At 36.3% G+C, this 22,717-nt stretch overlaps 1 protein-coding gene across 1 annotated transcript in view; it reads left to right on the forward strand.

Moving 5' to 3' along the window:
• LOC117316795 overlaps window positions 1–18,696 on the forward strand; it is a 125,256-nt gene extending 106,560 nt beyond the window's left edge. Inside the window, exons 2-6 of the mRNA XM_033871568.1 lie at window positions 1,278–1,421; window positions 12,616–12,866; window positions 13,893–14,073; window positions 15,114–15,290; window positions 17,573–18,696. Of these exons, the coding sequence (XP_033727459.1) occupies window positions 1,334–1,421; window positions 12,616–12,866; window positions 13,893–14,073; window positions 15,114–15,290; window positions 17,573–17,832 (957 nt within the window). The 5' untranslated portion in view covers window positions 1,278–1,333 and the 3' untranslated portion in view covers window positions 17,833–18,696. The remainder of the gene's footprint in view (window positions 1–1,277; window positions 1,422–12,615; window positions 12,867–13,892; window positions 14,074–15,113; window positions 15,291–17,572) is intronic.
• The last annotated feature ends 4,021 nt before the right edge of the window (window positions 18,697–22,717 follow it).

Consider the following 22,717-nt stretch of genomic DNA (forward strand, 5'->3'; position numbering starts at 1 on the left):
TCAGACTTCCTCTGGAGATGGTCAGACTTTCTCAGGAGATGGTCAGACTTCTCAGGAGACGGTCAAACTTTCTCTGGAGATGGTCAGACTTTTTCTCCTTATTTTGCACAAGATGATCAGACTTTTTCAGGAGACAGTCAGACTTTCTCTTTTTATTTTACAGGAGAAGGTCAGACTTTTCTCTCTTTATTTCACAGGAGACTATCAGACTTTCTCTCATTATTTTATAGGAGGCGGTCAGACTTTCTTCCTTTATTTTACAGGAGACGGTCAGACTTTTCCCCTTTATTTTACAGGAGACGGTCAGACTTTCTTCCTTTATTTTACAGTAGACAGTCAGACTTTCTCTCATTATTTTATAGGAGACGGTCAGACTTTTTCCCTTTATTTTACAGGAGACGGTCAGACTTTTTCCCTTTATTTTACAGGAGACGGTCAGACTTTTCCCCTTTATTTTACAGGAGACAGACATTCTCCCTTTATTTGTCTCCCATTTTACATGTTCCTTTCCATATATCTGATGATGTTATACAGAAATCTTGTATCCAATGATACTCTGGCAAAAACATGAATTGCATGGACATTCAAGTATCTATACCCCTCCGAGTCTGTTTTCTTGGTTTCACCCTCAAGTTAGGGAAAGATTACATCAGCTGGAAAAAAATGTTTCTTCTTAATTGTGAATTATTGTGTTGAATTTATTTAAATAACACCATAATCCTATTGAAATATCATGTCATGTAATTATGATGTCATATGATATATATATGCATGACATTGTTCTTTTGAAATATATGACATATTACATTGTGTGCTATTGTTGAAAGATGTCACCTAATTATGATGTCACAAAATGGTCCTACTGAATAGCTCCATAAGTGGCTTTATAACGCTGTTGATATATGGAGTCAGTTGTTCAGTTAATGCTGCAGATGTTTCTCATCACAGAATTTATCGTCTTTTTCACATCAATCTGCTGTATACCTGGTAATCTCGATTTTCTGAGGAATTTCTAGGGATAAACATTTGGTATATGAGATGGAATTTAATTTAAATTTTATGAAAAATTTCAAATGAATGTATAATATCCCCTAGGAATAAAGCTAGTTTAAAACTATAAAACTGCTTCATACAAATGATAGTTAATGTTCGTAACCATGCATACTGGTGTTGAGTGGTGTAATCATCCTGGTGGATCTACTGTTGTAATGGAGTTTGTATGTACTTAACAACTTGCTTGATTATAATTGATTATTTCTTCACCTTGTATATTACAGATGATTTCTCACTGCGGACCTGTGCATAGCAACTGGTGGCATATTATTTCATCGTCATGGAGACAATCACCTCTATCCCATCGTGGCTGCGATTGTGGGTTGTTTTATGTGTACAGTATCTTGGGGAAGCCAGTCAGATATCAGGTAAAGGACTTATAGTACTGTCTCAGACTAGATCTGTCCATAGATATCAACTTATCTTTTAGACTTTCAATTAATTCTTAAGCGGATGACTTCCCATTCCGTGGGGAATACTATTAATTCCAGGTGGTAAATATGATGAAATTTCGATGTGTTTTATACTTGCATGGTCTTCAACCAATATTACTTCTGTCCTTTGACCAATATCCTTTCTGTCCATGCCTTTGATGATTAGTGTCTGCACTGACAGTAGTGTATTGAAAATTATTCTGCATCGAGACAATTAAGAAAGACTGTAACATCTGAAGGAAATATTTAGGTATTATAAGGAACAAATGTCTCAAAAATAAGACAATTTAGGTTTCGGATATAAATAAAGGATCATGCATGTGAATTTGGCTAATAATATGTAAAAGTCTTATTAATCTAGAACAGTGAGCACAGGATAGAAATAAGACATAGCTTCACTTGGCCTTAAATGGGCTGGTAGAGTCTAAAATCTACTGGCTTTTGTGTAGTAGCATGGAGTGAGGAGTGGCCTTTGGTCTTGGGTGATCGTAGCCCAATACCCGAGTCCCTGGCAGCAGCAGGAAGCCAATAGCGAAGCCCTTTGGTGCATTCTGGAGTATTTTGAGCTTTAAACTGAGCAAAAAGCAGCAGTGATCCAGAATTTTGATGATAAGTTAAAGCACTACAATGGCTGTTTAAGAATCATTGTTATTCGAAAATGCAGTTTGAAACAATAGTTGGTGGTATAATAGACATTGAGAGATTGTTTTCCATTGTACAAATGGGCAGCTGATGGGTTTCAAAAGCAATACCAGACAAGCTCCGAGATCTAGCTGCTGGCCATTTATAAACCAAAATAGCCCCTGGCCAAAAGGCTTGTGGTTATTTCAACCCGTGCTCTAAGGGATTTTTGGAAGTAAGCAATATTTAAGCATTTAACTGGACAAAGGCAAATTTAATGAAGCACGCTATAATTACTATAATTAACAGAATTCATGTTTTCCCGCTATTCTCTGCTGTGAGCATTTTAACAGCTCTAAAGCTGCCATGTTGATCTGCGTAAAAAAAAGTAGTGTGTAAGATAAGAGAAAACCTCACAAGAATGGTCGATGTAATACAAATATTTATTGTAAATACAAACTATCCATCTGGTTTTCAAAAGGAAAATGTGCATTTAATATTTTTCCGCTTCTACGATGTGCTTCACTTGGCAAATAATTAACGAGCAGTTGACACTAAAAATGAGGTTATAATGCTTAACTACTGTTGATAAGGTTATAATACTTAACTACTTGTTGGTCAGGTTATGATACTTAACTACTGTTTGTAAGGTTATAAAACTTAACTACTTGTGGTAAGGTTATAATACTTAACTACTGTTGGTAAGGTTATAATACTTAACTACTGTTGGTAAGGTTATAATACTGAACTACTGTTTGTAAGGTTATAGTACTTAACTACTGTTGGTAAGGTTATAATACTTAGCTACTGTTGGTAAGGTTATAATACTTAGCTACTGTTGGTAAGGTTATAATACTTAGCTACTGTTGGTAAGGTTATAATACTTAGCTACTGTTGGTAAGGTTATAATACTTAGCTACTGTTGGTAAGGTTATAATACTTAGCTACTGTTGGTAAGGTTATAATACTTAGCTACTGTTGGTAAGGTTATAATACTTAGCTACTGTTGGTAAGGTTACAATGCTTAACTAGCTACTGTTGGTAAGGTTATAATACTTAGCTACTGTTGGTAAGGTTATAATACTTAGCTACTGTTGGTAAGGTTATAATACTTAGCTACTGTTGGTAAGGTTATAATACTTAGCTACTGTTGGTAAGGTTATAATACTTAACTACTGTTGGTAAGGTTATAATACTTAGCTACTGTTGGTAAGGTTACAATGCTTAGCTACTGTTGGTAAGGTTATAATACTTAGCTACTGTTGGTAAGGTTATAATACTTAACTACTGTTGGTAAGGTTATAATACTTAGCTTCTGTTGGTAAGGTTACAATGCTTAGCTACTGTTGGTAAGGTTATAATACTTAGCTACTGTTGGTAAGGTTATAATACTTAGCTGCTGTTGGTAAGGTTACAATGCTTAACTAGCTACTGTTGGTAAGGTTATAATACTTAACTACTGGTGGTAAGGTTATAATACTTAGCTACTGTTGGTCAGGTTACAATGCTTAGCTACTGTTGGTAAGGTTATAATACTTAGCTACTGTTGGTAAGGTTACAATGCTTAGCTACTGTTGGTAAGGTTATAATACTTAGCTACTGTTGGTAAGGTTACAATGCTTAGCTACTGTTGGTAAGGTTATAATACTTAGCTACTGTTGGTAAGGTTACAATGCTTAGCTACTGTTGGTAAGGTTATAATACTTAGCTACTGTTGGTAAGGTTATAATACTTAGCTACTGTTGGTAAGGTTATAATACTTAGCTACTGTTGGTAAGGTTACAATGCTTAACTAGCTACTGTTGGTAAGGTTATAATACTTAACTAATGGTGGTAAGGTTATAATACTTAACTACTGTTGGTAAGGTTATAATACTTAACTAATGGTGGTAAGGTTATAATACTTAGCTACTGTTGGTCAGGTTACAATGCTTAGCTACTGTTGGTAAGCTTACAATGCTTAGCTACTGTTGGTCAGGTTATAATACTCAACTGTATACTGTTGGTTATAATACCTAACACCCTAGATTTTACCAGAGACATTTCTCGTTCCAGTAGAATGGATGCAGCAATCTAGATGTCTAACTTAATTAGTTTAATTAGAGTTAACCATAAGCTTTTAGGTTGAAAAATTGATTTAAGGTCCTTAGCCTGTTGTGTTTCTGTCTTCTTTAGAAAATAAATGAAACAATTGACTTTAAATTTCGTTTAATACTCTTGTAAGAGTATTAAAAATGCCTCAAGTCTGGCCTGGCATTGACCTGTTTTGTTATTTAAAATACTGTTTATTATTTACCAGAGATGAGCAACCATAGAAACTATTTTATGTAATGATTATCATCTTGGTATACCTACATTGTACATGTATTCATTTTCTTCGGAATTTGTGGACATCTTTGTTAGTTTCCTATACATATACTATAAATAATGTAAGGACTTGATGGGGATGTAGAATCAGCCAGGGTATAGAAATCTAGATAGACGATACCCGCTGGTAACGTTGATAGCAGTTAGAGATGTTGTATCTTAAATAAAATATAAAATGAATTTTTTTTATTAAAATAACTTAGAAAATAAAAACAGTGTACTGAGACAGGTGAGACATGAAATGCAGCAGGTCAAGTATTTTGTTCAGTCCATCATCACATGATTTATCAAAATCCCTTTTTGTCTGTAGGTTGAGTTAACATTGTATCCGTCTTTCTGTCCATAAACAGTTAGATCCTGATATGTTACATTAAGTTACGTGGGCCACAAAAAGGATCTTCTTGAAACTTTTAGTGCATTTTTGGTGTCAATATGTTTAGCTGCAATGAAATTTTTTTCGGCTTGTTTGAACATGCCTGTAAGTCTCCAGTGATCACTCACTGTCATTGTGAATTTGGACATTTGATCAAATCTCAACAACATTGTACTGATGGAATGTTCAACAACATTGTACTGATGGGATGTTCAACATTGTACTGATGGGATGTTCAACATTGTACTGATGGGATGTTCAACAATATTGTACTGATGGGATGTTCAACATTGTACTGATGGGATGTTCAACATTGTACTGATGGGATGTTCAACAACATTGTACTGATGGAATGTTCAACAACATTGTACTGATGAGATGTTCAACAACATTGTACTGATGAGATGTTCAACAACATTGTACTGATGGGATGTTCAACAACATTGTACTGATGGCATGTTCAACAACATTGTACTGATGGAATGTTCAACAACATTGTACTGATGGAATGTTCAACAACATTGTACTGATGAGATGTTCAACAACATTGTACTGATGGAATGTTCAACAACATTGTACTGATGGAATGTTCAACAACATTGTACTGATGAGATGTTCAACAACATTGTACTGATGGGATGTTCAACAACATTGTACTGATGAGATGTTAAACAACATTGTACTGATGGGATGTTCAACAACATTGTACTGATGAGATGTTCAACAACATTGTACTGATGAGATGTTCAACAACATTGTACTGATGGAATGTTCAACAACATTGTACTGATGGGATGTTCAACAACATTGTACTGATGAGATGTTCAACAACATTGTACTGATGGAATGTTCAACAACATTGTACTGATGGGATGTTCAACAACATTGTACTGATGGGATGTTCAACAACATTGTACTGATGGGATGTTTAACAACATTGTACATTGTACTGATGAGATGTTCAACAACATTGTACATTGTACTGATGAGATGTTCAACAATATTGTACATTGTACTGATGAGATGTTCAACAACATTGTACTGATGGGATGTTCAACAACATTGTACTGATGGGATGTTCAACAACATTGTACTGATGAGATATTCAACAACATTGTACTGATGGGATGTTCAACAACATTGTACTGATGGGATGTTCAACAACATTGTACTGATGAGATATTCAACAACATTGTACTGATGGGATGTTCAACAACATTGTACTGATGGGATGTTCAACAACATTGTACTGATGGGATGTTCAACAACATTGTACTGATGGAATGTTCAACAACATTGTACTGATGGGATGTTCAACAACATTGTACTGATGGGATGTTCAACAACATTGTACTGATGGAATGTTCAACAACAGTATACTGATGGGATGTTGAACAACAGTATACTGATGGGATGTTCAACAACATTGTACTGATGAGATGTTCAACAACATTGTACTGATGAGATGTTCAACAACATTGTAACTGATGAGATGTTCAACAACATTGTACTGATGGGATGTTCAACAACATTGTACTGATGGGATGTTCTACAACATTGTACTGAAGGGATGTTCAACAACATTGTACTGATGAGATGTTCAACAACATTGTACTGATGAGATGTTAAACAACATTGTACTGATGGGATGTTCAACAACATTGTACTGATGGGATGTTCAACAACATTGTACTGATGAGATGTTCAACAACATTGTACCGATGGGATGTTCAACAACATTGTACTGATGGAATGTTCAACAACAGTATACTGATGGGATGTTGAACAACAGTATACTGATGGAATGTTCAACAACATTGTACTGATGAGATGTTCAACAACATTGTACTGATGGGATGTTCTACAACATTGTACTGAAGGGATGTTCAACAACATTGTACTGATGAGATGTTCAACAACATTGTACTGATGGGATGTTCAACAACATTGTACTGATGAGATGTTCAATAACATTGTACTGATGAGATGTTCAACAACATTGTACTGATGGGATGTTCAACAACATTGTACTGATGGGATGTTCAACAACATTGTACTGATGAGATGTTCAACAACATTGTACTGATGGGATGTTCAACAACATTGTACTGATGGGATGTTCAACAACATTGTACTGATGGGATGTTCAACAACATTGTACTGATGGGATGTTCAACTACATTGTACATTGTACTGATGAGATGTTCAACAACATTGTACTGATGAGATGTTCAACAACATTGTACTGATGAGATGTTCAACAACATTGTACATTGTACTGATGAGATGTTCAACAACATTGTACTGATGGGATGTTCAACAACATTGTACTGATGGAATGTTTAACAACATTGTACATTGTACTGATGAGATGTTCAACAATATTGTACTGATGAGATGTTCAACAACATTGTACATTGTACTGATGAGATGTTCAACAACATTGTACTGATGGGATGTTCAACAACATTGTACTGATGGGATGTTCAACAACATTGTACTGATGAGATATTCAACAACATTGTACTGATGGGATGTTCAACAACATTGTACTGATGGGATGTTCAACAACATTGTACTGATGGGATGTTCAACAACATTGTACTGATGGGATGTTCAACAACATTGTACTGATGGGATGTTCAACAACATTGTACTGATGGGATGTTCAACAACATTGTACTAAAGGGATGTTCAACAACATTGTACTGATGGGATGTTCAACAACATTGTACTGATGAGATGTTCAACAACATTGTACTGATGGGATGTTCAACAACATTGTACTGATGAGATGTTCAACAACATTGTACTGAAGGGATGTTCAACAACATTGTACTGATGGGATGTTCAACAACATTGTACTGATGAGATGTTCAACAACATTGTACTGATGAGATGTTCAACAACATTGTACTGATGGGATGTTCAACAACATTGTACTGATGAGATGTTCAACAACATTGTACTGATGAGATGTTCAACAACATTGTACTGATGAGATGTTCAACAACATTGTACTGAAGGGATGTTCAACAACATTGTACTGATGGGATGTTCAACAACATTGTACTGATGAGATGTTCAACAACATTGTACTGATGAGATGTTCAACAACATTGTACTGATGAGATGTTCAACAACATTGTACATTGTACTGATGAGATGTTCAACAACATTGTACTGATGGGATGTTCAACAACATTGTAGGATATGTTCACTTTGGCAGTATATCCATACATTCAAGCCATATGTTTTTTACCAGAGTTGAAGGATCAAAGGTCACAAAGTGTCAAGAGTCAACGGTGACCCCTTTCTACATGGAACTTTTCTGATTGATGCTTTAAAACAAATTAAATGTTCAAAACATGTTTTTAGAGAATTCCATACCCTGTACTTACAATAACTTTTATAAACAATAAGTTTAGAAGTTCAGTGATTTGCTACCAGCTCAAGTGCTCAGCATTTGCAGTATATGCTTCACTAGCTGAGAGGTAACCCTATGCATGGTTTCTCCGAACATGAAAAAAGACCCAATCCTTCAACTTCCAGGGGAGATAAACCCCGCAGGAATTAAGGTTTCAAACATAATACATTGTAACATACTGCAATTCATTTGTTCTGACTTTTTAAACTTTTACATTTAGTTTAAATTAAATGATGTTAAAACATGATTTGTGATGTTAGAGGTTCAATGTTATAGTTATATAATTAAATAGCTTTTGGTAATGGGTTGTGAATGAGAAGGAATGGTAAATTTTTAATTTTAAGATAACATAATTATCAGTGAACACTGAAAAAATTATGTAAGATTGTATTGAAAATTTATATCTTTAAACAAACGGTAAAGATTTAATCAGAATTATGTTCCATGCATCATGATAACTAAAGTAATTAGCCTATAAATGGAAACTTGAAGCAAAATGTAATTAGATGATAGGCACTGAGTGGAATTGAGAAAATCTTGTTACAGTAATGTTGTTTGATTTACGGTTCCTACAGTTACAGAATGTTTATTACAGTAAGGCTTGGTAGTGGTCATCTATCATAGGAAGGCACAGGTCTCTAAGTATGACTATCTTATAGTTCAGTTGGTAATTCAGTTTAACCTTGAGTAGAGAAAGTTTACCCTGAATTTTAACACATTTTGAATCTATTTTCAGAATGTTCCCTTTTTTATAAAATTGCAATATTATTGGGAGATGAATGACCTTGATGTTAATGTAAAATATCTTTCTCAAAATTGATTTGGAAATAAATTTGATAAATTCTGCAAGAACTTTGCTTTGTGATCAGCAGTTACATGTATGATCGCAGTAATTGATTGTACTAATAGCTATAATTTAAATCATTTTGTAATTATTGGAAAAAAATATATCCGAATCTAATGAGCTTTAATAAAAGGAATACCTTTCCTTTTTGTGACTTAAAAAAATGTCTTATAAGTTTACTGCAATGGGGCTTTTTAAAAAAAAAAAAAAAATGGAATTAATTGGCAGTTTGTTTCATCATGGTTGCAAATTAATACTCCAGGATAAGTTGGCCTCTGTTATCTGGTTCACAGGAACAAGTAACAATTTTATTTAATATGGTTGACGGTAAGTTGATTAATCAGGCTAATTCAATTCAAGATCTGGTTTATGAATTAAAATAATTCAGATAAGAATAAACATTCCACTGTTGCTGGAGGTCGTCCAAATCTTTAAAAAAAAGAATTTTTAATCATCAATATTGATCAATAAATTTTTATAATTGTTTTTGAGATCAAAGATTTTTTTGGAACATAAAGTTAGCAATTTAAGATGTTCAAAGGTCAAGTGCGCTTACCATATATACCATATAGTGTGTTGTCTGTTTTCAGTCTGTGACTTCCAGTGTCAACTTTTCCTTTTAAACAACTTCTTTTTTATAGCCAAGAGGCACAGAGACTTTATATTGACCCTATGACATTCTGTGGAGAAGGGCTACCAAGTTTATTCAGATGAATGACCTTGACCTATAGATTCAATGTCACAGGGCATAATTAAATAAGCTATATAATATTTGAACCAGTTCTTCTCAATAACAAAGAGTCCAGGGTAGTTGATATTTGGTCTGCAGCATGCTGGGGTGAAGGCTGGGTTACATATGCTTGTTCAAATGAATGACCTTGACCTTCAATCGAGGTCACAGTGGTCAAATATGCTGAAACCTTTCAACAACTTCTTAATAACCAATTTAAAATGCTCATAGACTTGAAAATATTTGAGCCTGTAGCATGCTGGGATGAAGGGCTGCCAAGTTAGTTCAAATGAATGACCTAGATCTACAGTAAAGGTCACAGGGGTCAAATGTGTTAAAATCTTTATATAATGATTTCTTCATAGCCAGAAAATCTCCGAGACTGATATTAGGACAATTGTAAGTGTGCTGGAATATCCTACACTGATATTTGAATAAATTGATTATCAGCTTAGAATCTGCATAAATGATCTAGATCGCCTGGAAGCTCTAGAAATGGTGATCGAAACAGGCCCATTGGACCTCTTGTTGAAGTTTTGTCAGTTTACTTGTGTTTTTGTTAGAAAGTTTTTTTTTCAGATAAATTGATTTTACATTTTGAAAACTCCATGTAACTCTTTTACTGCTGAAATGATGTACCAGTAAACGCTAGAGCTTTTGTTGTAGCATGGTTTTTGGAATGAATGATTTTATGTTCAAATTGGGGGGTATTGTAGGGAATTTTGTATTGTAAGGATTTAAAAATGACATTAAATTCTTTCGTGTTTGGTATAATAACGAGGCAGATGAAAGATTATTTCAAAAATGAGAACCATTTTAACATCCTTTTATTTTCAAATCACAAGGAAAATCTTTATTTAATGTTGATTTTAACACAGAAAAATATTTTAAAACAATAAAATTTCCATCAACTTATAGTGACAAGGGAATATTTCCACTGATAATCTCGGTTTCATACCTGTACTGTCTACGGAAACATCAATACCTTAGGCAAAGTATGAACACCAATGTACACAAAAACATAAATCAGTAACATCAAATGAGGTCTAGAGAAAAGTTTATATGTATCGAATAAAAAAGATAAGGTACGAAAAATAAATAAATGTACTTATAAGACTGTATATTCTACACGGACCAGTAAACTTGTGTCAATTGTAGATTAGATAGACCGCAGTAAACTCCTAACAATATTAGATTTGATAGAACAGTAAACTCCTAACAATATTAGATTAGATAGACCGCAGTAAACTCCTAACAATATTAGATTTGATAGAACAGTAAACTCCTAACAATATTAGATTTGATAGACCGCAGTAAACTCCTAACAATATTAGATTTGATAGAACAGTAAACTCCTAACAATATTAGATTAGATAGACCGCAGTAAACTCCTAACAATATTAGATTTGATAGAACAGTAAACTCCTAACAATATTAGATTAGATAGACCGCAGTAAACTCCTAACAATATTAGATTTGATAGAACAGTAAACTCCTAACAATATTAGATTTGATAGACCGCAGTAAACTCCTAACAATATTAGATTTGATAGAACAGTAAACTCCTAACAATATTAGATTAGATAGACCGCAGTAAACTCCTAACAATATTAGATTTGATAGACCGCAGTAAACTCCTAACAATATTAGATTAGATAGACCGCAGTAAACTCCTAACAATATTAGATTTGATAGAACAGTAAACTCCTAACAATATTAGATTTGATAGACCGCAGTAAACTCCTAACAATATTAGATTTGATAGACCGCAGTAAACTCCTAACAATATTAGATTTGATAGACCGCAGTAAACTGCACATATAACAAATGATGAACAAAGATAACACTAACCTTTCTGTTTCTATATGAAAGAAACAACATACCAAAAATGCACATGTAGTCTGCCATTTTGTTTTAACTTCTGGGGGCAAGTGGAACAACTACTTCCAGTATGAAATCCAGAAAGAACAAAGTGCAGAAAGAGTTGATTTATTACAAGTGGTCTTTTCAGGACTTTACTTACATGATACAATTTTTATTTTTATCATGTTAAAGACAAAAATCAGGTCCCTGTAAGTTTGGACAAAAAATGCACACATAAAAGTGCTTGATTTTTTGTATGAAAAGTTTGTGCAACGTACCATGATTCAGTGAATTCTCTTGTGTAAAGTTTTTGTGTCTTTAGTGTAATAATATACCCTGGGGTGTGTATCACTGGCTGTGCCAGTCAGAGGTTGTCATAATAGGACAATGACGTTATATGTCATGGATTGTACAAATGGCGCAACAAAAATGGCTGTTTGTTTTTGTCCTCCACATTTTGACTTATATATATATACCTGTCAAAATGCAAGTTTATGTGATAAAAAGTATCTAAAAATGCCAAGGCTTGCAAAAACTAAAAACTTCTAAAGACTTAATTGGTTCATAAAATGAAAAGAAAATTTACTCATTTAAGATCCTATATTTGAACAGTCTTTGATAAAGGTCTGACAAGTTTATGTGCTTAAACCTTCCAATACTATTTTTGTAAATACTTGGGTAAAAAAAAAATTTGGTTTAGATATTTTTCTGAAATCAATCAATGGCTCACTCAAGCACATTGACCGGCCTCTTCATGAGGGCTGCAGCACCACAAGTGGTGGGATTAAGCACACTCGATGTAGCAGGCAGACTGATTTGAACCCTAGTATAATTATCAGACTATATTCCATATAAATCAAATAATTAAGATTTTTCGACATTGAATTTCTTTTTCACTTTCAGCCAATATTGACATGCCATGCAACAGTGGACAAGAGTACGTGCTAGGCCTGGGGGACTACCTGTCTGTGGGGGCCAAGGGTAACCAGTTCTTCACAGGCTCCTGTGCCATTAGTCTTACAGCCAGAGACAAGAACTTTAAGTGTAACAAGATATGTTTTTCTATGGATTCTTTTCGTTTTACTACCTGTGACATTATGCTGAGCTTCTACGACTCTGGAGTGTGGAACTTTGGCACGGCAAAGCCAGATTTTGTAAGTACGATTTGTAAACGGTGTATAGAATTGCCCAGCCATGAGTTTTAGCAGTTCACTGTGAATTTCAAACAAAATAATCAGTTTTGACTTAAGAACCCACAATTAATTCATTCCGACCTTCCCTAGGGTTTGGAGGAGGACCTTATTGTGAACATGCATTTCTTGTTAGAAACAAATTCTTCATAATATTTATGATTTCAAAAAATGCAATAAGTAAGAAAGAGGAGCTAGCTAGCTTACCTATAGTAAAGTAATTGTTATCATATAGAGGTATTAATTACTTCTTAGGAAAATCAGGGAAAAAATTGTATTGAATTTTCAAATCAATGCAATCTCCCTTTACATTCCAAAATGTAAGTGTCTGTACTATGTCACAACCATTTTTGTTTGAAGAAAACTTTATCTTCACCAATATGAAACTAGATTCTTTGATCGCATATTTATATCATGCAGCCATGGAAGGCTTGTTTTGTTCAGTGACTCTGAAAATATTGTGGGGTAAAAGTAGAATAAAATTCTTAGATACTGCTAGTAAATCATATTCAGTCCAGATCATAGAGATGTTATGTTGCTTTCCAATATTTGGTAAATATTTGACATAGAAATGTATTACCTCAAACCCCACTTTGACTGAAATAATGTATTACCTTTTCCCTACTTTGACCTTAATAATGTATTACCTTTACCCTACTTTTACCATAATAATGTATTACCTTTACCCTACTTTGACCTTAATAATGTATTACCTTTTCCCTACTTTGACCTTAATAATGTATTACCTTTACCCTACTTTGACCGAAATTATGTATAACACTTGCTATGGCTCAATAATTGGCCACGCTCAATATTTCTCATACATGTAACATACATAAATGACCCACAAAAACAGACCCAACCAAAAACAAATAAAAACAAAAAAAATCACAGGTTCGTATACGACCAAGGAATAAATTGATTCCTTCATGTAACTATTTAATAACTCTAAAGCTAAATGAAATAACCCTTCAAAGTCCATGTTTACAGAGTGGTACATGCCGGGCCCCCGCACGTGGTGACTGGTGTACCAGTGGTACCACTGCGGTGGTGAGACTGGAGAATCTACGTGGAAATCTGGCACGGATGGTGGGGAAATATGAGCTCCAGATGACGGCAAGCGCTCGATGTTCTCAGGAGAAAGCAGATATAGAGCTCATAGAGGCCAACGGTAAATTTCACTTTATTATGCCTTTGCCCTGTCCCGTTTCGTCCCGTCCCGTCCCGTCCCGTCCCGTCCCGCCCCGCCCCGTCCCGCCCCAATGCAATGTAACTAGCTAATCTCTGGAACTGCTGATGTGATCCTCACCAAACTGTGTTTTGGGGAGTCAAGTGGCAGAAGGGGCATTATAAATTATGTCTTACAGACATTTTCTAGTTTGCTAGATGTTCCACTATTCTTGGAAGGAAAAGACAGCCGACATGAACTGTAATGATAATGAATTGTCAATATGATGTCATGTTGTATTGTTTCTGTGACATTATACAATTGCCATAACAACTCGCTGGTTTCGCCCGTCAGAGGGGTGTATCCATGGCATTGTCTGTCTGTCAAGCATGTCTAGAATCTCCTGACTTTTTCAACTGATCTCTTTGAAGCTAATATCATAGGATATATAATCATGATAATTTTGTTATGTTTCCTTAACATATGACATTTCGATTCAATTAGTTTTACTTTGTTTATTTCAATATTGAAGATTGTCTTTAGATTTTCTCCCTCAATTTCTTTCGAACTCTGCAGTTTGCTATGCCGTGAAATTGTACTTTCGGTTGGTCAATAGGGAGAGTGGTAACACAATTTCAGCAACGCGGCTGGGATTTGACTCCCCAATCGGACAGGTAAAGGTTCGTGGTCCCCTGCCTGACCACATGGGTTTTCTTCAGGTACTTGGTTTTCGTCCCCCACTTGAAATACCCCTCGCTTGCTTCCATCGGGACCAACAAGTGCGATTGTAATATATAAGTTTATAAAACTAATGTTTTTCAATTGTTGTGAGATAAATTAAATTGTGATTTATCAGTGAGTGACAGGTCTTGTTGTAATTTGATGTATCAGAGACATATAACATGGGTTTTTACATGCACCGGGGTATCTGAATCCGTCATGTAAGACTCACTCAAAAAAACCTCATACTGACCAGCAAAACTCTTGGGTTGAGGAGCTCCTTTTTTCATGTCTTCAATGTTTTGACATTGTATTGTTTGTAGGTGAGGGGACGACAGGTGGGCTGTCTCTGACAGTGTTGGTCGGGGCGATACTTGGTTGTGTTATTCTGTGTCTCCTAATGGCCGTCATATTGCTGGCTGTAATGTACCGGAGAAAACATCAGCAACAGACATACCACCAGGCAGCAACCACCATTTCTAACACACCAATCTCACCAGGTAAGTAATCTCCCCAGATAACACTATTTCCAACACACCAATCTCACCAGGTAAATAATCTCCACAGATAACACCATTTCCAACACACCAATCTCACCAGGTAAATAATCTCCCCAGATAACACCATTTCTAACACACCAATCTCACCAGGTAAGTAATCTCCCCTGATAACACCATTTCCAACACACCAATCTCACCAGGTAAGTAATCTCCCCAGATAACACCATTTCTAACACACCAATCTCACCAGGTAAGTAATCTCCCCTGATAACACCATTTCTAACACACCAATCTCACCAGGTAAATAATCTCCCCTGATAACACCATTTCTAACACACCAATCTCACCAGGTAAGTAATCTCCCCTGATAACACCATTTCCAACACACCAATCTCACCAGGTAAATAATCTCCCCTGATAACACCATTTCCAACACACCAATCTCACCAGGTAAGTAATCTCCCCTGATAACACCATTTCTAACACACCAATCTCACCAGGTAAGTAATCTCCCCTGATAACACCATTTCCAACACACCAATCTCACCAGGTAAGTAATCTCCCCAGATAACACCATTTCTAACACACCAATCTCACCAGGTAAGTAATCTCCCCTGATAACACCATTTCTAACACACCAATCTCACCAGGTAAGTAATCTCCCCAGATAACACCATTTCTAACACACCAATCTCACCAGGTAAGTAATCTCCCCAGATAACACCATTTCCAACACACCAATCTCACCAGGTAAGTAATCTCCCCTGATAACACCATTTCCAACACACCAATCTCACCAGGTAAGTAATCTCCCCTGATAACACCATTTCTAACACACCAATCTCACCAGGTAAATAATCTCCCCAGATAACACCATTTCTAACACACCAATCTCGCCAGGTAAATAATCTCCCCAGATAACACCATTTCTAACACACCAATCTCACCAGGTAAATAATCTCCCCTGATAACACCATTTCCAACACACCAATCTCACCAGGTAAGTAATCTCCCCAGATAACACCATTTCTAACACACCAATCTCGCCAGGTAAGTAATCTCCCCAGATAACACCATTTCTAACACACCAATCTCACCAGGTAAATAATCTCGCCTGATAACACCATTTCTAACACACCAATCTCACCAGGTAAATAATTTCCCCAGATAACACCATTTCTAACACACCAATCTCACCAGGTAAATAATCTCCCCCTGATAACACCATTTCCAAGACACCAATCTCTCCATGTAAATAATCTCCCCAGATAACACCATTTCTAACACACCAATCTCACCAGGTAAGTAATCTCCCCTGATAACACCATTTCCAACACACTAATCTCACCAGGTAAGTCATCTCCCAAGGTAACACAATTTCATCAGGTATCTCATCTCCATAACTCATCTCCCCAGGTAACACTATCACCAACACGTTGATCTCACTTGATGTAAATCATCTTCTAAGGTAAATCATCTTCTAAGGTAACTCATCTTCTAAGGTAAATCATCTTCTAAGGTAAATCATCTTCTAAGGTAAATCATCTTCTAAGGTTAATCATCTTCTAAGGTTAATCATCTTCTAAGGTAAATCATCTTCTAAGGTAACTCATCTTCTAAGGTAAATCATCTTCTAAGGTAACTCATCTTCTAAGGTAAATCATCTTCTAAGGTAAATCATCTTCTAAGGTAAATCATCTTCCCAGGTGAGGTAACACCACCATTTCAGCATTGTTGATCAGCTATTTAACAGGAAAGGTGTGGTTCTGGCATATGATGTAATTGTATAATGACTTATTATCCTCCGCCCGACCAAGTTGGCAACAGATACACAATTGGGTTACGTCCGTCTGTCCAGATTCCCTTTTTGATGAAACTTGCTTGGTAGAATTATTACCTTAATTCTTTTCATCAGTTTAATTTTCATCATATTCTGCACATATTTAATGAGGCTACTGTGACCTGATTGGCTGATTGCTTTCCGCACTATATCTTTTGAAGGAATGATAAGATTTTGATGAAACTCACTTGGTAGACTTGTTACTGATTATGTTGATTAATTTCACATGAACTTGATGACTGAACACAAATACATGTAATGATTCTGAATGATTTGTTGTGTTTTCATGTTTTTTATGCATGTTGCCCACTTTAATTTCATGTAATACAATATTTGCATCGGCGGGGGATCATGATAACTATATATCCTTGTTTATTCACAGAGACATCTTATCATCCTGTGGTTGTGAAGTAGAAATATATTCTGAATTGTTTGTTCACAGAGACATCTTATCGCCCTGTACAGGAAAGTTGTGGAGTTATTGACCAAGTGGATGATGACTGTACACCCGCTTTAATCAAAGAAAAATATAACTGTGGTGTAGAGCGTACACCCTCTCACCCTCGACTACCATCAGCTCCACCTGTTGATGATTGTTACTCGGATTTACGTCCTCCTAGTTATAGCTACTGTGTAGCACCTCCTGATTATAACGGAGCTCCAGTGGACAATTCCATTCCAAGGGAAGACAACCCACTCTGATATACGGAGGAGATGAAGTACAAGGATGAGTAACTTTGACATTCAATCATGCATATCATGTTTGGAGAGTGATTTCCCCTTGATTGAATAGTCTCCAAAAGAGGTCTCCCTTAGCCTCTCTGACCAGCTACAACGGTCATTGTGATTGGGTTAATTAGGTGAAATGGACCTATCAAAATCCATCTCTCTTCAATGTATCCATTCATGGGATTGGTCAAGCAGTGGACCAATGGGATTCTTTGTATGATTGTTTTAAAAAGAAGTGATAAATGTATATTCCTTGAAGTGTTTACAGGCAGATTACTTCTGATTATAAGAAACCATTTAAGATTTTCTGTTTGTTGGTGTTACGTCTTACTAGAGACAGCTGCACATCATGTGTATAATTAACAATGAATGAAATGCATAATTAATGAGTTCAGGATATACTTTATTTGAACACACTATTCCTGAAAACTATGTTGGAAGGGAGGTAACTCATTTTAAATTCTATCTTACTTGTTGGTACGTGGAGTATTACATGGTTGTTCAGTATTTTCTCTTTTGTTTTGTTTTTGTTTTTAGAATCCTGTACAGAGAAAATTCCCCACTTACCAGAAGTCAGGATTTTCATTTAAAAAGTACATGTAGATTGTTTCTACATTTAATTGTCTAGGGGTTATAATGTGTGACCTTTATCATGGAGCTGATTAAAAAAATTACTGAAGATACGACAGTATTGATGTGGACAACTATTCTCCCATCATTTTATTCCCAATTTGGAATATAGCACCAATTCTCAGACTTTTTTCTACATTAAGTTATTTTTGAATTATTGGTTGTTAATTTCAATTGATATTTTTTCTCACTTTTATTTTTATTACAACACAGTTTATTTTAGTAAGCTAATGTCATTGATATAAAATTTAAGTGTGTAAAAAAAAGAAAGAAAAAGAAATGAAAGAAAAGACTTCAGAATTTCATTTCAGCTATAGTTATTACTTGATTACAAAAAGTCTTTTCCAAGAATTATCAAATGTTGAAAAAAAAATCTTTTGTGAGAGAAAAAAAATCTTTACATGACTTAAAATCACAGCTGTAGATGGGTGCTGCAAATTCTTACTAAACACTTTAAGAAATTGTAGTTAAACCTACTTTATATGTACTCAAGGTAAAATATTGTAAATGTTATGAATTGTTTCTATTTGGTTAACATTGTTGATGATCTGAGTATTTTTTTAGATAGTTATATAGTATGCTTACATGCTTATATTTAGATTTAGCATTTTATTAAGTACATGTAGTTGTAAATTATATGTTTGTGATGTTTTTTAACTTATTTTTTAATCAATGTGTTCATATAGTATAAAACTGGTTTATGATTATACATAGCATCTCCTCTACACTCCTAACATACATAACGTCTCTTCTACTAAAACTGCATACTGGTGCCATTTCATACATGTATTGTTTAATATTTTCATGTGTTAATTGTTTTAAAAGCACAATTTTATAACTTTCACAAAACAAAATTACAACTCCATTAATTTTGTCCTTTACATTTTTTTAGCTCACCTGGACCGAAGGTCCGGTGAGCTTATGTCATGGCGCAGCGTCCGTCGTCCGTCCGTCGTCCGTCCGTCCGTCCGTCCGTCCGTCCGTCGTCCGTCAACATTTGCTTCAAATCGCTACTAGTCAAAAAGTTCTTATTGGATTTTGACCAAATTCGGCCAGAAACATCCTTGGCAGAAGGGGAACAGATTTTGCATAAATGGTGACTCTGACCCCCGAAGGGCCAAAGGGGCGGGGCCCAATAGGGGAAATAGAGGTAATTCCTTTAAATCGCTACTAGTCATAAAGTTATGAATGGATTTGAACCCAATTTGGTCAGAAACATCCTTGGGGGAAGGGGAACAGATTTTGCATAAATGGTAGCTCTGACCCCGGAGGGGCCAAAGGGACGGGGCCCAATAGGGGAAATAGAGGTAATTCCTTTAAAGCGCTACTAGGCATAAAGTTATGAATGGATTTGAACCCAATTTGGTCAGAAACATCCTTGGCAGAAGGGGAACAGATTTTGCATAAATGGTGACTCTGACCCCAGAGGGGCCAAAAGGGCGGGGCCCATTAGGGGAAATAGAGGTAATTCCTTTAAATCGCTACTAGTTGTTAAGTTATGAAGGGATTTGAACCCAATTTGGTCAGAAACATCCTTGGGAGAAGGGGAACAGATTTTGCATAAATGGTGACTCTGACCCCCGAGGGGCCAAAGGGGCGGGGCCCAATAGGGGAAATAGAGGTAATTCCTTTAAATCGCTACTTGTCATAAAGTTATGAATGGATTTGAACCCAATTTGGTCAGAAACATCCTTGGGGGAAGGGGAACAGATTTTGCATAAATGGTGACTCTGACCCCCGAGGGGCCAAAGGGGCGGGGCCCAATAGGGGAAATAGAGGTAATTCCTTTGAATCACTACTAGTCATAAAGTTATGAATGGATTTGAACCCAATTTGGTCAGAAACATCCTTGGGGGAAGAAGAACAGATTTTGCATAAATGGTGACTCTGACCGCAAAGGGGCCAAAGGGGCGGGGCCCAATAGGGGAAATAGAGGTAATTCCTTTAAATCGCTACTAGTCATAAAGATTTGAATGGATTTGAACCCAAGTTGGTCAGAAGCATCCTTTGGGGAAGGGGAACAGATTTTGCATAAATGGTAGCTCTGACCCCAGAGGGGCCAAAGGGGCGGGGCCCAATAGGGGAAATAGAGGTAATTCCTTTAAATCGCTACTTGTCATAAAATTATGAATGGATTTGAACCCAATTTGGTCAGAAACATCCTTGGTGGAAGGGGAACAGATTGTGCATAAATGGTGACTCTGACCCCCGAGGGGCCAAAAGGGCGGGGCCCAATAGGTGAAATAGAGGTAATTCCTTTGAATCGCTACTAGTCATAAAGTTATGAATGGATTTGAACCCAATTTGGTCAGAAACATCCTTGGGGGAAGAAGAACAGATTTTGCATAAATGGTGACTCTGACCCCAAAGGGGCCAAAGGGGCGGGGCCCAATAGGGGAAATAGAGGTAATTCCTTTAAATCGCTACTAGTTATTAAGTTATGAATGGATTTGAACCCAATTTGGTCAGAAACATCCTTGGGGGAAGGGGAAGAGATATTGCATAAATGGTGACTCTGACCCCAAAGGGGCGGGGCCCAATAGGGGAAATAGGGGTAATTATTTTAAATCGCTACTAATCATAAAGTTATGAATGGATTTGAACCCAATTTAATTAGAAACATCCTTGGGGGAAGAAGAACAGATTTTGCGTAAATGGTGACTCTGACCCCAAAGGGGCCAAAGGGGCGGGGCCCAAAAGGGGTAATAGAGGTAATTCCTTTAAATCACTACTAGTCATACAGATTTGAATGGATTTGAACCCAATTTGGTCAGAAACATCCTTGGGGGAAGGGGAACAGATTTTGCATAAATGGTGAGTCTGACCCCAGAGGGGCCAAAGGGACGGGGCCCAATAGGGGAAATAGAGGTAATTCCTTTAAATCGCTACTTGTCATAAAGTTATGAATGGATTTGAACCCAATTTGGTCAGAAACATCCTTGGGGGAAGGGAAACAGATTTTGCATAAATGGTGACTCTGACCCCCGAGGGGCCAAAGATGCGGGGCCCAATAGGGGAAATAGAGGTAATTCCTTTGAATCACTACTAGTCATAAAGTTATGAATGGATTTGAACCCAATTTGGTCAGAAACATCCTTCGGGGAAGAAGAACAGATTTTGCATAAATGGTGACTCTGACCGCAAAGGGGCCAAAGAGGCGGGGCCCAATAGGGGAAATAGAGGTAATTCCTTTAAATCGCTACTAGTCATAAAGATTTGAATGGATTTGAACCCAAGTTGGTCAGAAGCATCCTTTGGGGAAGGGGAACAGATTTTGCATAAATGGTAGCTCTGACCCCAGAGGGGCCAAAGGGGCGGGGCCCAATAGGGGAAATAGAGGTAATTCCTTTAAATCGCTACTTGTCATAAAATTATGAATGGATTTGAACCCAATTTGGTCAGAAACATCCTTGGTGGAAGGGGAACAGATTGTGCATAAATGGTGACTCTGACCCCCGAGGGGCCAAAAGGGCGGGGCCCAATAGGTGAAATAGAGGTAATTCCTTTGAATCGCTACTAGTCATAAAGTTATGAATGGATTTGAACCCAATTTGGTCAGAAACATCCTTGGGGGAAGAAGAACAGATTTTGCATAAATGGTGACTCTGACCCCAAAGGGGCGGGGCCCAATAGGGGAAATAGGGGTAATTATTTTAAATCGCTACTTATCATAAAGTTATGAATGGATTTGAACCCAATTTAATTAGAAACATCCTTGGGGGAAGAAGAACAGATTTTGCATAAATGGTGACTCTGACCCCCGAGGGGCCAAAGGGGCGGGGCCCAATAGGTGAAATAGAGGTAATTCCTTTGAATCACTACTAGTCATAAAGTGAGGAATGCATGTTCTAAAAGCAATTCTTGAGGTCTTTCAGACCTTAGAGAGTCAGGACTTCATTAATCTTTAAAGCAGTTTGGATTCCCACACTATAACCATATATAGCATTGTTAGAGATTAACAAATAAAACAAATTGAATATGAACATTATTTTGACATTTGGCCTAATCCAACCAGGTGAGCGATGCAGGCCCCATGGGCCTCTTGTTCTGTTTTACTTTATGTTTTTTATTTAAGTTTCTTGATTATCTATGATTTGTAAATTACTGAAAACAGTTGTAATTAATATATACATATGATATAAAGAAAATTTCATCAACCTAACAGCCATTAGGAGATAAAAAAAATTGTTAATATTTTTTGTAAATACCCAGGTATCATAGACTTTAA

The sequence above is a fragment of the Pecten maximus genome, chromosome 18, assembly GCF_902652985.1.
Source record: "Pecten maximus chromosome 18, xPecMax1.1, whole genome shotgun sequence".
Lineage (NCBI taxonomy): Eukaryota > Metazoa > Mollusca > Bivalvia > Pectinida > Pectinidae > Pecten > Pecten maximus.